Genomic DNA, 14,307 nt, shown 5'->3' on the forward strand with positions numbered 1-14,307 from the left:
TATGCACCAGTCCTGGGGAACAGACCTTGTCACTATAGAGTCTTTGAATATTAGAAATAGGGGTCTGTCTATTACATTAATTAACTCCCTTAGAACACGGGGGTGAATGCCATCTGGACCTGGTGATTTGTCAATTTTGATTTTTTTTAGGCGGCACTGCACTTCTTCCTGGGTTAAACAGGCGACATGTACTGGGGCATTTATCTCATCCTGCTGTATATTACCTGGCGTTTCATTTTTCTCTGTGAATACAGCAGAGAAGAATATGGTACCTACCCTTGGTGAAGGATACATTAGAACATTGTTTCTTTTGGGCAACGCATTTTGTTTCCTGAGCCTTTGGCTTGGACAAAAGAGTTTTCTTCATTTTGAAATTAAATGTGGTAACGTGTTATCAATAAAGGAAGTCCCTGCCACCTTTCGGACTTGAATTTCAACAAAGTTTACTCCAAGCATCAGCATCTCTGCTAGCTGTACAACAGAAACCTACTGTGTGATTTCATTGGTGACTTCATTGGTGGTTCACCTGTGCCAATTAAGATCCCTAGGGTCATGAAAGGGGTCTCTACACTGTGTGTACTGCTCTGCAGGCAAAAAAAGAGGAATATGTTTGTGATAGAAACTTTCTAAATGGTTATATACCGATATGTCTGGAGAGACAGATAATGTGAACTCTGTACTGAGAATTATCAATAAATACCATATTGGCTCGATTATAGGCCGCACCCTAAAAGTAAGGGCGTTTTTAAAAAAAATACACATTAGTGGAATAGTAAAACAGTATTCTAACTAACACACTGTATTTTAACATGGTTTGGTATCCATTATGCAGTTAGTCAACATATGTTACATACAAACAGAAAACCAAAAGCCATTTTAATGCACCTTACTTATAGATATGCCACCCTGCCCCCCCTCCAGATATGCTGCCACTCTGCCGCCCCCTCCAGATATGCTGCCACTCTGGCCCCCCACCTCCAGATAGCACCCCCTAGACTTACGATCCGGGGTGTTTAGCTGGAGGAGGACATCTGCGCGATACACGTAGACAACTTCCGGTGCCGCAATGGGAAGTGCCGGCAAGGGAGATTGTTAAAACACAACGAGCAGAGGTGCAGTGGAGGTTGGTTACGTGCATCGCCTTAGCCAGTGAACGTCTGCGAGATGCGCTTAGACAACCTCCCGTGCCGACACCCCCCCCGTGGAAAGTGCTAGTAGGGGAGTTAAAAAAAGCTTAAAAATACTCATATGTTTCAGAACACAAATACCATTTAAAATATGAAATTAGTGAAAAGCATTTTTAATGAAGATTTTTTTTTTTTTTACATACATTATAGTTTTTTACTACTTTGTGTAAGCAATCATTTCATAAAAAGCCACGGAGTATGTAAAACTTTTTAAGAAAGCCGATGCTGATGTTTAATCACTTCCACAGAGAGCCAGCAAAATGGTTTCATAGTCTCCTTTGGTATCATCCTGCAAATTAAAGTCATATTTGTTATAGTTATATAGACTGTTAGCAAACAATATGAATAAAATTGTTATGTTAAACCGTATAGATCAAACAAATCCAGTTCTGAATTGGCCATGACGGTATAGACAACCATTTTTACGATTTGGCTGCCAGATATCCCGTATATAAAAGAGTTATTGGCCAGTTAATTAATAAACAATTCCCCAAATTGTGCACTGTGCATGGGTAAAGTATTCTGTGGGTGTTGTGATTGTCATTGTCATTTTATTTTGGGCGAATCAACACATCTGAAAACAAACAAAAGCAAGAGATCAGCGCACACCCATGCATAAATATTGGGGATTCCGTCACACTATACGGCCATATATTGCTTAGCCCGCCACTACGTGAAAGTACCACAATTTTGGCAAGTTCGACCTAGCTTTTTCGTGTGTGTGCGTATACACATGCTGATCATTGAATATGAATATGTATAGTCTTTAGGGTGAGTTTCCCGGTCTATTTGGTTTTGCACATCTAAAAACTGGTAATCAGTAAAAAAGATACAATAATGAGAAAACCAAAAAAAACATTCATGTGGAAGGATAAAATCCATACCAAAATGGCCTGGCGAAGTGTTTTTCCATATAGACGCTTGTAGTGGACCTTTATGTCTTTCATATCAATCTCAGACCGTGAAACCATAACTCTAATCAAGTCTTTATCACGGGTCCCAGAGCCCTACATAAAGATATAATAAAACAAAAACAAATCTCTAGTTACTTTGAATGTCTTTAATATGGAAGAAGAAGAAAAAAAAATGAAACCAAACATGTTTCAAAAGACTGTTCTTTTAAAGATTGGTAGATATATATTTATACTGTATTTTGGTGTAAGGTTTTCTATATGTTTATACAATTTATACACAATGATAAAAATTGTTTATGCATATGAATTAAATTTAATGCAAAATGCTAAAAGTAGCTTAACTTCTTAACGACCGGTGACATAGGGCATACATTACAGAAAATTGGTCCTTGAGGACCAAATACGCATCCCCATATCCAAATTTTGTGGCCTTGAGCCAGTAGATCAAATTGAGCGCTGTTTCATTCTACAGGGTTTTAAATGCTCGAAAGGTCCCCTGTCGAGTAAGAGGGACATTATGGATGAAGAGAAACATGAAAATTGTTCTGTAGGATAAAAAAGCCCTGGTCCTTAAGGAGGTTAAAGAGCCACACTACCCACTTTTATCATTTTTTATGGATTCTAATTCAACAGTTCTAAAGTTTAGCGTAACCTGGGTGTGTCTAACAAGAACCCACATGTTAAGAAATACAGTACCTTCATTGACAGATACAGTCTTTCAGCAAAGTAAGCTGCTCTACTTGAAGCACATTTCACTATAGGATACAAAATAAAAGAAAATTGACAAAAGTCAATAAATCACCAGTGCAAAACCGACACATTTATCTCAATTGCAGCTATTGAGCAGCTTTTGGAGGTCTGAAGAGTTAATGCAACTGTCTAGAGTCCATTGACTTTCTCTTGGGGCATTTAGCCAAAGAATGTGTCTGCCTAACCCTACTTGTACCACTCTTGCAAGTACATGTAACTTTATATTTCACAAGCTGCAGGCAAGGGCTTGCAATTGAATGACAACTTGCATATCTTCGCCAGAAACTGAAAAAAAATTGTAAGAAACAAAATTCTCCCATTACTAAATTAAAAAAATAAAAATCTTGATGTAAAAAAGTAAAGAAAAATAATATCTAAACAGGGGTCCCATAGACACTCAATTATTTGTTGGTTTATATTGAGCCAGAATATTCCTCATTGCTGTACAATGTTATGTGATGCATTACTTATGTTCTATGTGCATTTACAAAAAAACAAATTGATAATTGGTAAATATTAACAAAAAGGTAAGTGGAAATTGATTATGATATATTGGCCACACATTTCACCCAATAAATTCAAAGGTGTGGACAGGGGTTTTATACATACCCTTTTAGCGCTAAAATAGTGCACTGGATAAGTCTAAATCCCTCTATTCAGGGTACTTAGAGGTAGGGATTTTTTTTTATTTTTTTTTTAACCAACATAAACCCTTCCATCCTGCAGAGTGGGGGATGTCGGGGCACAAGATTATGTTGGGGCTGCAGTATGAAACTAATTTCTACTTTTCTACTTGAATTTGCCACTCAATCGACTCACGAGCTGAATCATTAAGTTGCTTGTGTCAACTTGCTTCTTCTTTTGCCTACAAATGAGAATCTATAAATGTATATAAGAGTTGTACCAATTTTGTGTGTTCATATGAATCTCTGTTTAATCTCGTGTCCAACATAATCCCAGAGGGAAAATAATTTTGGCCATCACTGGGTAATGAAGAGGTTAGTTTACTTGAAAATGTCCTGAGTGGGAACAAGTTAAATAAATGCACAGTTCGTGCATCAGATATTTAAATAAATTTACTACCCCACACTTGTATGTTATGTACGGCCTGTGGTACACAAAATGGAGTTTTTTCCATTATCCGAGAATCCGTCTTTGCACAAAACTATTGTATTGTTAAAAGTAGAAGCCTTTGGAAGAAGAAAAACAAACAAACAAGAACATACCAACAGCAGTAAGACACTTCTCAATATCGCCTTTTAGCTCCAGATCTAGTGCTTTGTTCACATCATGCTTGCTGTACTTAGTATATTTCTGAAAAACTGTAAATAAAAGATTTTGTAATCAGTTACTACTAAGGAATTTAATTAACGGTCACATCATTTAGAAGTAAATCAAAAGGCAATGTATACGTAAATTCAAAATAAATGTATACGTGTGTGTGCGTAATATATATATATACATACACACACACACACACACATACACACACACACACGCACAGTAATGTCAATTTAAAGTCCAGAAATATTGAACTGAAAGCACAATTTCTTCCTCACTTAATTACTCAACGTGCATGTCACAAGTAAAGATTGAGAAAATTAGAAACGGTGGGCATTGCTTTATCTTTGGACACAGAACTAGTAGTTACCTGGTTAGCAAATATCAAGCCCCAAAGAAGTTGATTTTTCACTAAAGTGGGAATTTGCAGGATAGCGGAGGTTTCAACTCACCAACATCCCTATGCATTAACCAGGGCCTTTTTGCATTTATTTTTTCTTATTTTTTTTCTTTTGCCGAGTGTATTACATCAATGCATATTATGGTCTTAAAACATGGGCTATCTAAAACAGGTTATAGACAATAGGATCACATTGCTTGTTTGACTTGTAAGTCAAGTGCATCAAGTTCCAATATTCATTTTATCTTGGAAGAGGATTGCAAGAGCTTGGGAACACACATAAGGGTGTGTTGCAACAAGTTCCTCTTCATTCATGAGGTAAGTGCCAACAACAACACACACATATTTTACATAACCTATTTATGGAAAAACAAAACAAGCAACACATAGTCTAACCATGCATTTTCATACTCCCATTCCCCCAGGACAGGTACTCTGATGCTCAGATTCCAATACCTCCCAGCACAGTAGTTGCTTTCGGTTGGTGGAACATAACGCAATTGGTGGTCTCAGGTCCCTTGACCAAGTACAGCCTTTAAGAGTGACCACATTTAAAGATGAAATAAAGAACTAATGGGCTAGTATTATGGGCATGCTCTAAGGTTATGTTTGTGTTTTGACCTTCTGGAGCTTCCATAGGCATGACCAAGGGCCGTATGCCAGCTGCCCCTCGCTACCTACATAAGAGGCCGCTTTCCTCTAACTAGGTCAAATTCTGGTGCCTCAGACGTACGTGTAGCACTAGGTAAACCTACTATGGAGGCTGTGCCTGCTAGGTACAGACCTCCATAGTGTAAGTGGGCCAGTTACTAGTAAGACATCTCCCCAGTTAGCACATTCTGCAATGCAACAGGCTGCAAGATGGACTATCCCCCCTCTGACCTGGTTCCTTGACAGAAAGATGAAAAAGCTATAAGATAAGCTATCTTGCATGAACCAAAAAATTCTATAGTTGTAATAAAACTACATTCATAGTTATGGATAGGAAGTGTTATTACTTAGACAAATGTTTAAGCCTTAAGGCATATCCAATTCTATCTGTTACTATTGCTGAGCACAGGTGTTATAACCAAGATCAGAAGGTATTAATCCCTTCTGTCCATGCAGTCATGAAGATAGTGGTCCTAAAATCCTATATTGATTGGTATAATCAAAGAAAATTACTTTCAATCTTCACCTGATGCAGAGAGCCCGAAGGTTTGCAGTGCAGTAGATTGCCTAACACTCAAGGCAGTCTTTGGGAGCCAATGCCGAGTCCCATATTGGAAGTCTCCTACAATCATGTGTAAATGCAAAGTGTGGAAGCTCTGTGAGCCTACCCTAAAATATTTCCTGTACAGTCATCTAATACGTGGGCTATGTGTACAAGGTACATGTATTTACAGAAATATTATATAATACATTTACTAAGAGGAATCAGCGCTTTCATAAAATATTTAGTTTCCAGTTTTTTTATTATTGGGTTTGGTATACATGTGGGAACATGTCACAAGATGCACATTTTGTTGGGCTATACATAGAAAAAAAAAAAACAATAGCAAACCATCCAATATAGTCTTAATAAACAAGAGGTTAAACAAGTCTTGCTGGTTTTTTTTTTTTTTTATTGCTGTTTGCGTGGAATGCATGCTGCACCTAGTATTTAAGTGCAGTTCTACTACATGCAAAGCTACTTAGGTGGCTTTTCTGTAAGGCATGAGGTTCAACACCATTTTAGACATGGTATGTTTAAGTGTCTACACATCTCACAAATATGCTTGACATGTCCATGGTAACACCCATGGGACTGAAGACTTTTACAATAAAAAGGTAAAAAAAACCAACAATGGAAAACAAAAGCTTTCTGGGAAGACTACAATGACTAGGTTTTCCAGAATGAATTACCATGCATTCTCTTTTTTTTTTCCTTACAGATTGAAATGTGTTTAAATATGTTGGACAAAGTTTATGTAGTGAACCAATATTCTAAGTTAATGTCCTGTCATTATTATTACAAATATATACAATTCTTGTATTTGCATGTCTCTAGATTCTGGCTACAGATAAAGACAGGTTTTATCATGACAGCAAGTTATGTACCAACCTTTCTGGAGGTGTGGGAAGCTGCGTGTTGTGAGAATGTTAATAAAAATAGAGACATCAGTTCCTTTTCTCTTCTCACCAGCTTCATACAGAGCCTAACAAAAAAAATGTGTAGAACATCAAAATTGCAATTTGTACTGGTTGCAGAACATACTGGTTAGACATTGTAATTTGAACATATAAAAGGAGAAGAAAGGATAGAAAGTCAAACATTGGCAATAAGAATCAATGTAAGAATTAAATGGCTTAAGGGGATGGCAATCTACTTGCACCTAGCCATTGTCTCAGCAGGATCCGCCTAAGTTCGGCTGACTAATGAACCCCAGACCAGCAATCCTATCAAATCCCTTTCTAGGTAGGCTAGGGAAGAGGGCTTATACCCCTTTTGCTTAATGGAAGTTATAATTGTGGGTTTTCTCTTCCCTGTTGCTGTTAAGGTAAATCTGGAAGTATCCTTGTTGCTGAAAAGTAATTTGTTTATCTACTTTTACCATGTAGAAAACAGGGCAAGCACAATTATATTTAAAAAAAAAAAAAGGGTAATGCAGAGTATGGCTAAGGCAGGGTGACCGCATGTCCCGGATTGCCTGGGACAGTCCTGCAATGGGACATTAAGTCCCATGCCCCGGGCAGTCTCAATTAGAGATGTCCAGTTCATGAACGGATCGTTCTTTTGATCTGATTCTTTTCAGTGATCCGGATGAATCGGTTCACAGCACACCGACAATACTTTTATAAGTAAATACAGGCTTAATCTTCACTGCCCCCGGGATTTAAATTCCCCGTAGTTTGTACCCCTTTACCTCTAACTGCACCTTAAGTTAACTTTATTAAATTAACCCTCACTCCTTAAGACCCCATCAACCATAAATGTCCCTAAATTAACCCTACCTCCCCTAACTTTCAGCAGCCCAGATATTAATTTTATACTTACTGTTAGATGAGTTGCTGAGCAGTGTGTATGCTATATGGAGAAGGGCGGGGTCAATCATCAGTGTGACTGCAGGGAGGGACTGGGACGTAGTAACTGCTGTGAGTGACACTGAGTGATCCAAAGAATCGGATCATGAATTGAATCATTTCAATGAATGTCTTGAAATGAACCAATTCACTTTACTGATCCAAACTTCTCATCACTAGTCTCAATCAGGGACAATGCCTTGTCCTGGAATGAGGAATCTGAGTGAAATAGTTCAGAAGCTCAGTTCAGAAGCCTCTCCTGATAGGCTGAGTCCCTCCTTCACACCAAATCAGTGTAAGCTGTAGGCACCACAAGGTATGTTTGACTCTTTGTATGTGACTGTTTTTTTCTGTGTGTCACAGTGTTTGTGTGACTGTTTGTCAGACTGTTTGTCTGCGTGACTGTGTGTGTAATGTCTGGTGATAAAGGAGTTAATCCTCTGAATCTGCTCATGCCTGGTAATAGAGGGGTTAACATGCTATATCTACTCATGTCTGTAATGATTGTATGTATAAAATATTATTAAATGTGAAACCAACATGGTTTCCAAGCCTTCTTAATAGTTAATATATGATAGTATATGTAAATCAATGTGTATACATATACATATAATATAAAAATGTATTTTATGTAGATGTGACGGCGTGCATATGTGAATATACCTGTGTGTGTGATCTCCTCTGCTTCGTAGGGTGTCCCTGAACAAAAATGTGGTCACCCTAGGTAAGGGCATGTGGAGAAGTATATTGTTGTGTTGCAAATAGGAAAGGTATGACTATAAGGATGTAACTTGTAATTGTAATTGTGAGGGATTGTCAGGATAAACTATAAACGAAACAAACACCAAACGATACATTGGCTGCAAGATTAAAGTACAGAACCTATAAAGCCATGTGATTTAAAGGTCCACCCAAGGAAATTTCAGATGCCAAGGTCTCTACTACAAATCATTTGTTTGATCATGTGTTTGGTATGGGACCCAATGGATCCTGGTGTGGACAAGGGTTAATAAAATGCAGTAGTGCTGTCCATCATTTAGACACAGAGAGTGCAGTATCACAAAAATATGCTTAGATGGAATTGAATGTGTACATTTTATAGATTCATGTGGTATTTTACATTGGCATTAAATGAATAAAGCAATCCTTACCCTGGCATCATTGTCAACAAGCTCTTCATTCACACGGGTATCTTCATTCCTATCACCCTAAAATAAGGCAGATTTTTTTTTTTTTATAATGCGTGTACTTTTACATTTCTAATTACTTTGTTTTTCACTCCTGCACAAAAAAAACATGGATATTGGAGGGCTCATAAACAGTTGTTTTATAAATACAAAAGTTAACAGATTACACATTTAAAACCAAAAAGTTCATGCCACAACTAATATTACTCATTGTGAAGAGCCAGGATGTGATGCCATAACCTGGCGCTCCTCCTTAGAATGACACATGGTTTCAGGTACAGCACGCTTTGGAGGCTGCGCTGGGTAGACGCAGTCCATTGTGGAAATGGGTCATTTGGGGAGATCAGCCCTTGTAACTGGCCCATTTTGCTGTGGATTAGGATGACCTGGTTGTTCAATAGGGCATCTGCCCTCCCCCTCCATAGATGACCCTCCCACCACACCACCATGACTTTCTCTTCTTCTCATATTTTTGGTGGCAAAAATGACGCAGACAAGCCGATTGGGCATAGACATCCTTCATCCTAGTGAGTTTGTCTCCCTGTGGGGGCCCCCCAGGGCAACAGGGCCTCTTACAACTAATGGTTGTACCCCACCCTTTTTCAAGTATAAAAATCATTTAGCATACAATATTTTGTCTATTTTTAATTCAGTCTATTTCCCCTTCTGCAACCTTACCTTTACACTTGCTTCTCCTGGTCCCAGTTCAAATTAAAAAATACTGGTGTGTGTCAATAACGTGGGAATCTTGTATGTTTAAGTGTATGATATTAATTTAGCAACAAATCAGAGCAAAAAATGTAATCAAACTCAAAGTTTCATGAAGGAAAAAGTGGGACATAAGTTAATGCCTAGAAATTAAAATGAAGGGCATAACAGCAAATGTGCTGTGCACCTAATACCTATTGATACAAGTATGGCTTGAGGAAGGGCTTATGTTTGGAGATGTTTTTCATGACTATGGGCCTAGTAATAACTTTATAGGCACAGTATTTAGAAAAAGTATTTATAGTATTCACACAATTTATAAATATATTTCCTGTTTGTGACATTTAGGGTTGAACACTGGGGTACATGCATAACCAGCAAACATTCTGTGCTCCTAGAAAAGGAGGGACATCAGGGAAGCAAAGTGGGAACCATATGTCATGTACAACTAATACAAAATGAATGTGTACATCTAAACTGTGTGGATCTTATGTTATGCAAGGGATGTCACCCAACCAAATATTTCACTAATGTTTGTCAATCAATGACTGTAGTTGTACAACTCTCCATTATATAGTGTGCGACTGTGTTCTTTCTTTTAATATAATGTCCTACACCAAGACCCTGACTTAATAATTAACCATTATTCTTTTTTAGGAGTTAATACTAACTAGTCTATTCTAAGTCTCAACTCCTTGTTATACATTGTATGAAGCCAAGTGACAATGTATATTGGCACTATGCTCGTAATTAATGGATGGTTTCTTAAAATATGTAGTCATTTACCTTGGCAAGGGCAACCAAAGCTTTTTGGAAATCTCCAGATGTATCAGAAGTGAGGTCCTTGATCAAATCATTCTTAAATGCTGTAATCAAATGGTTCATGATATGTAAAAACAATGGCATGCAGTAACATTTCAACATTGAAGATGGCCCCTTTGTTACAGAAAAATCCTCTCCATAATTGCACCAAGTTAGGGACATGGAACAGCTTTTTAATTAAAAGAACAAAATAGACCCAGTAAGGGGATGTATGAGTTTGCATTTGCTCCTTACAAAAACGTAAGGGGGTAAACAATAAAGTATTAAAACATTGCGAAACAGATTTTATTATGAAAGTGGCATCACTGTGTTATCCACTATGAAAATAATCACGTTTTAATGTATCTCAGGTCTTACGCACAAGGCTGCATAATCAAGTTTTATGAGCTAAACATTTTCCACACAAACAAAAATGATAGATTTGGCTTACAGCATTTCTAAAAAAAAAATTCTGTATTAACAGGTGATCGTATTTACTTCCAATAAACTTAATTCAACATAGTGCCTTTTGTATTTAAGATTTTAAATTATATAACAGATTTTTGAATGACTGGAGAACTTATAGCTACTGCACATGGCTACCATTTCTCAGATCAAGACTTTAATTACTATTGTGAGTAATTAGCAACAAAATAAAACCCAATGCAGAATAAAATAAAAGTTTACATATATCATTTTTTCATGTTGGAAAAAAAACATTTAAAAATTGCCTAATTACTGCATACCTTCTTTGTAGACTTTGTTGATTTCTCTTAGCTCTTTGTTAGTTCTTGATGCCAGAATTTCAATGAGTGTGTCCTCATCAGTTCCCAAGCCCTTAAAAATATAAAAAAATAGATACTTAGAAACGCAAGTTTAACAGATATATTAATGTAATGCGATTACATTTACCACAATCAATTCACTTTGAACAAAGTTCTGATGAAGTAGTCTATAGCCATGTAGTGTTATGATACAGATCGATGAAGCTTATGTTTAAAAAGCGGACTTATCGCCACAGTAAACCAACAAATGTTACCTGCAGATAAGATCACTTCATTGGTTGCTAGAATATGAAGACCATTTATTTATTTAGACTAGATAAAATGACCCGGAATAACGACATTTATTCACTAAAGCAAGGGTTTGCACATTTAAGCTATTCAGTGCCTTCTATATAATTCACTTGCCAGGGTTGGTCCTGCATAATGCATAGCCAAATCAATCATTTTAAAACCACAACCCTCCTGCAAACTTCCCACTATAATAAATTAAACTTAATATAAATCACTATTCTCTAACAAAATTTGGAGCGGTATTTAATTACCAATGATGAATGTATAGTATTTCAGGTAAATGAATCAAGGAGTGGTGTACTGAAAGAGTCTGATGATACAGACAGTAGTATAATGGGAATGCCATTTAATGTTGTTGGGTTCTGATTTCTCACAGTGCAATATGATTTTAGGTCTATATCTCCATGAAAGGAGCACTAGTGAGGAGAAAAAAGAAAAAAAAAAAAAAAGTTTCTTTAAATTCCTTAAAACCCTCACTAAAGTTTTTTATTTTACCTCCCAAACTTCCCATATAGCATGCTGGGTGCATCCATATTGCATATTGATTATCTGACTTAAGATGCGAGTCCCCATCTTTATGAGTGTAACGCATGTGCGGTGGCCATTTTTGTTACTGGTGCAGGCATTAGAATGAACAGTGTTGGCCATTTTCTTTATTGGTGGCAGCCATTTTGTGCACAACTTAAATCTCTTAACACACAGATTTAAAAGTCATGTGCAAAATGGTCACCAAGTTATTCCTATATCCTTGCATTAAAGTTTTATGATGATGTTAGTATTCTGCGGAAAGTGAATTAGAAAGAAAAACATTAAGGAATGCTTTTTAGCAAGTGAGCTACTATAATGAGTATGATGGAATTCACAGCAGAATAGCTATTTGGAAGACTCATTTTACCTTTGTTGCATGCTTGAGTTCATGGGCATCAAATTCAGCTGGAGTTTTAAGCAAAGCTAAAATAACTTCCTCGAAGCGTCCAGAAAGAGCTTTTTTCAGTGCATCTTCCAATGGCTATAAAAACACATATACATAATATGGATAAGCATTCGGGTAAAATATCGTACAGCCAAACGGCTTGCCATGTTTTTTTTTTTACATAAGGAGACCACAGTTTGTGGTACGCAATGCATTCACCAAGAGATCTTTGATATAAACAAACTCTTGTACCCACATGGAATAAGTGAGCTTGTTGTGTCTGAGGCCCATAGATTTACTTCCCAGCACATATTGTTTAAAGTGTACACTACTGTTGAACTCTCCTTTGTAAAGCCCTAGATATCTAAGATTGTAAGCTCATTTGAGCAGGGCCCTGCCTTACTTTTTAATTCTGTGAGTGAAAACATTATGCAATACTTATGTCCCATTTATAGCAAAGCAGCGTGACAGTTCTTCTACTGTACGGATAAAATAAAACATATCGTTAACATGTTCACTTCTGTTTTCTGAAAATTACAATGTTTTGGCGACCTCTAGTGATGTTGGTTCAGAACTTCTCACCTTGCCTGTAGTTGCCAGATAAGCAGACTTAATTGCCTGACGTTGTGAATTGCTCCTTTTTGTTAAGATATCAATTATAGTTGCCTCATCCACACCTAAAATGAATCATTTAAAAATATGTTAAATATAAGTTTACAAAAACACAAACAATACATACAATATTTTAAAATAAAGTTTCCTTAATTGAGTGAATTTTACATATGGAAATGTATTCAACTATATTTAAGTAAAATAAGTAAGGTTACAGACCAGTGAAATCTACATCAGGCCCATTAAAATAGAATAAATAGCCCCATAAGGTGACTTGTACAGATTTTTAACCCAAGGTGTAGGTGCAGACAAAAGGCCAAGGAATAGTGTTCCTTTTGCTACGTTCCTTGCAGACACTTGTCAAAAAAGAAATACACAGATCATACATGAAACCAAAGTAAGGATCTTAGAATATTAGCAATACAGGCTAATGGCCTGGTTGTAAATGATCCCATTTAATTACTCTAATATACCGAGCTCAGACCTTTCGCTTTGATAGCCTTGTCTAGGTTGGTAACATCGGTGGAGGCATCAAATCCTGGAGCTCCTTTCAGGCCACCGCTTTCTTCTTGCTAGAAAATAAAGGGCAAATAACAAAAACTGGATTTGCTGATTTATTATTTGCTGCTTCCAAAGCCAACATTATTATAATAAGGTTGCCTTCAACATGTTTAAATAACTACTAAGAATTGGTCACAACCTAATGTTTAATAACTTCCGTTAGTTTATATTTTTGAATGTTTTTTATTTAATTTTTTTTACACAAGAGTCCTGTGACTTTTTTCTTTAGAAGGGTTGGAGGAAACTAAAAACAAATAGTTAAACATAAGATACAACAAATGTGCAGAGATGAACTAACAGACACACACTTAGTGAACAAAGCAGATATTAAAGCTTGAAGGGAAAAGTGTTTTTCACCGAATCTAGCCTTACTTTTACAGCAGGATCATCCAGAAATATTGCTTGGAGCAGGAACTCTCTTACAAAAGACATTGTTGACTCTGTGTACAAAATTACATTCCAAAAGATTAAAATCAAACAAATAATATATATGTAAAGTTTAATATTCTATTTGCCTGCAGCAATCATACCAAGAGATGACATTCGATAGAGTATTCTATGATATGGATTCTGTTGGCTTCATCATATGAAAAGTATATTTGAGTTGAAGGATATATCTTGTGACAGATTGGCCAAATTGTCACCTTCAAATTATACAAATTACCATATGAGAGTTTATTGTGATTTTATAAAATAGGACTGTTTCTTCAAATCAGGCAACCAACAAATAAAAAAAATTAAAAAAGAGAAATCAAGTGCTACTCCAGCTTGAAGATTTACTAAACAGACATTTTCCTTACTGGAACACCTGTTCCACTAGCTACTCCAGTTCCCAGTCACAAAAACAAATGAAAGATTCAAGAACAGGTTACCAA

At 36.6% G+C, this 14,307-nt stretch overlaps 1 protein-coding gene across 1 annotated transcript; it reads right to left on the reverse strand.

The window, feature by feature from the left end:
• Positions 1-1,419: 1,419 nt before the first annotated feature.
• On the reverse strand, positions 1,420-13,864 carry LOC149300593 (annexin A1-like). The gene is made up of 12 exons (XM_089485056.1): positions 13,811-13,864; positions 13,356-13,443; positions 12,842-12,936; positions 12,242-12,355; positions 11,017-11,107; positions 10,256-10,335; positions 8,726-8,782; positions 6,616-6,709; positions 4,078-4,173; positions 2,798-2,856; positions 2,072-2,194; positions 1,420-1,476 (listed from the first exon to the last, which is right to left on the reverse strand). Exons 1-12 carry the CDS (start codon positions 13,862-13,864, stop codon positions 1,420-1,422), a joined length of 1,008 nt encoding a protein of 335 aa, XP_089341182.1.
• Positions 13,865-14,307: the final 443 nt, after the last annotated feature.

This window comes from Sceloporus occidentalis, unplaced genomic scaffold, assembly GCF_023333645.1.
Source record: "Sceloporus occidentalis isolate IW3139 unplaced genomic scaffold, rSceOcc1.0.p SCAF_24, whole genome shotgun sequence".
In the NCBI taxonomy this organism is placed as follows: Eukaryota; Metazoa; Chordata; class Lepidosauria; order Squamata; family Phrynosomatidae; genus Sceloporus; species Sceloporus occidentalis.

What these genes read in the sequence shown, in the direction of transcription:
- LOC149300593 (XM_089485056.1), bottom strand. Translation starts at nt 13,864, where the DNA reads ATGTCTTTTGTAAGAGAGTTCCTGCTCCAAGCAATATTTCTGGATGAT. An exon ending in AACTCAAGCATGCAACAAAG is followed by an intron (nt 11,108 to 12,241) that starts GTAAAATGAGTC and finishes TATATTTTTAAG; the next exon opens with GGCTTGGGAACTGATGAGGA. An exon ending in CAACAAAGTCTACAAAGAAG is followed by an intron (nt 10,336 to 11,016) that starts GTATGCAGTAAT and finishes ATTTGATTACAG; the next exon opens with CATTTAAGAATGATTTGATC.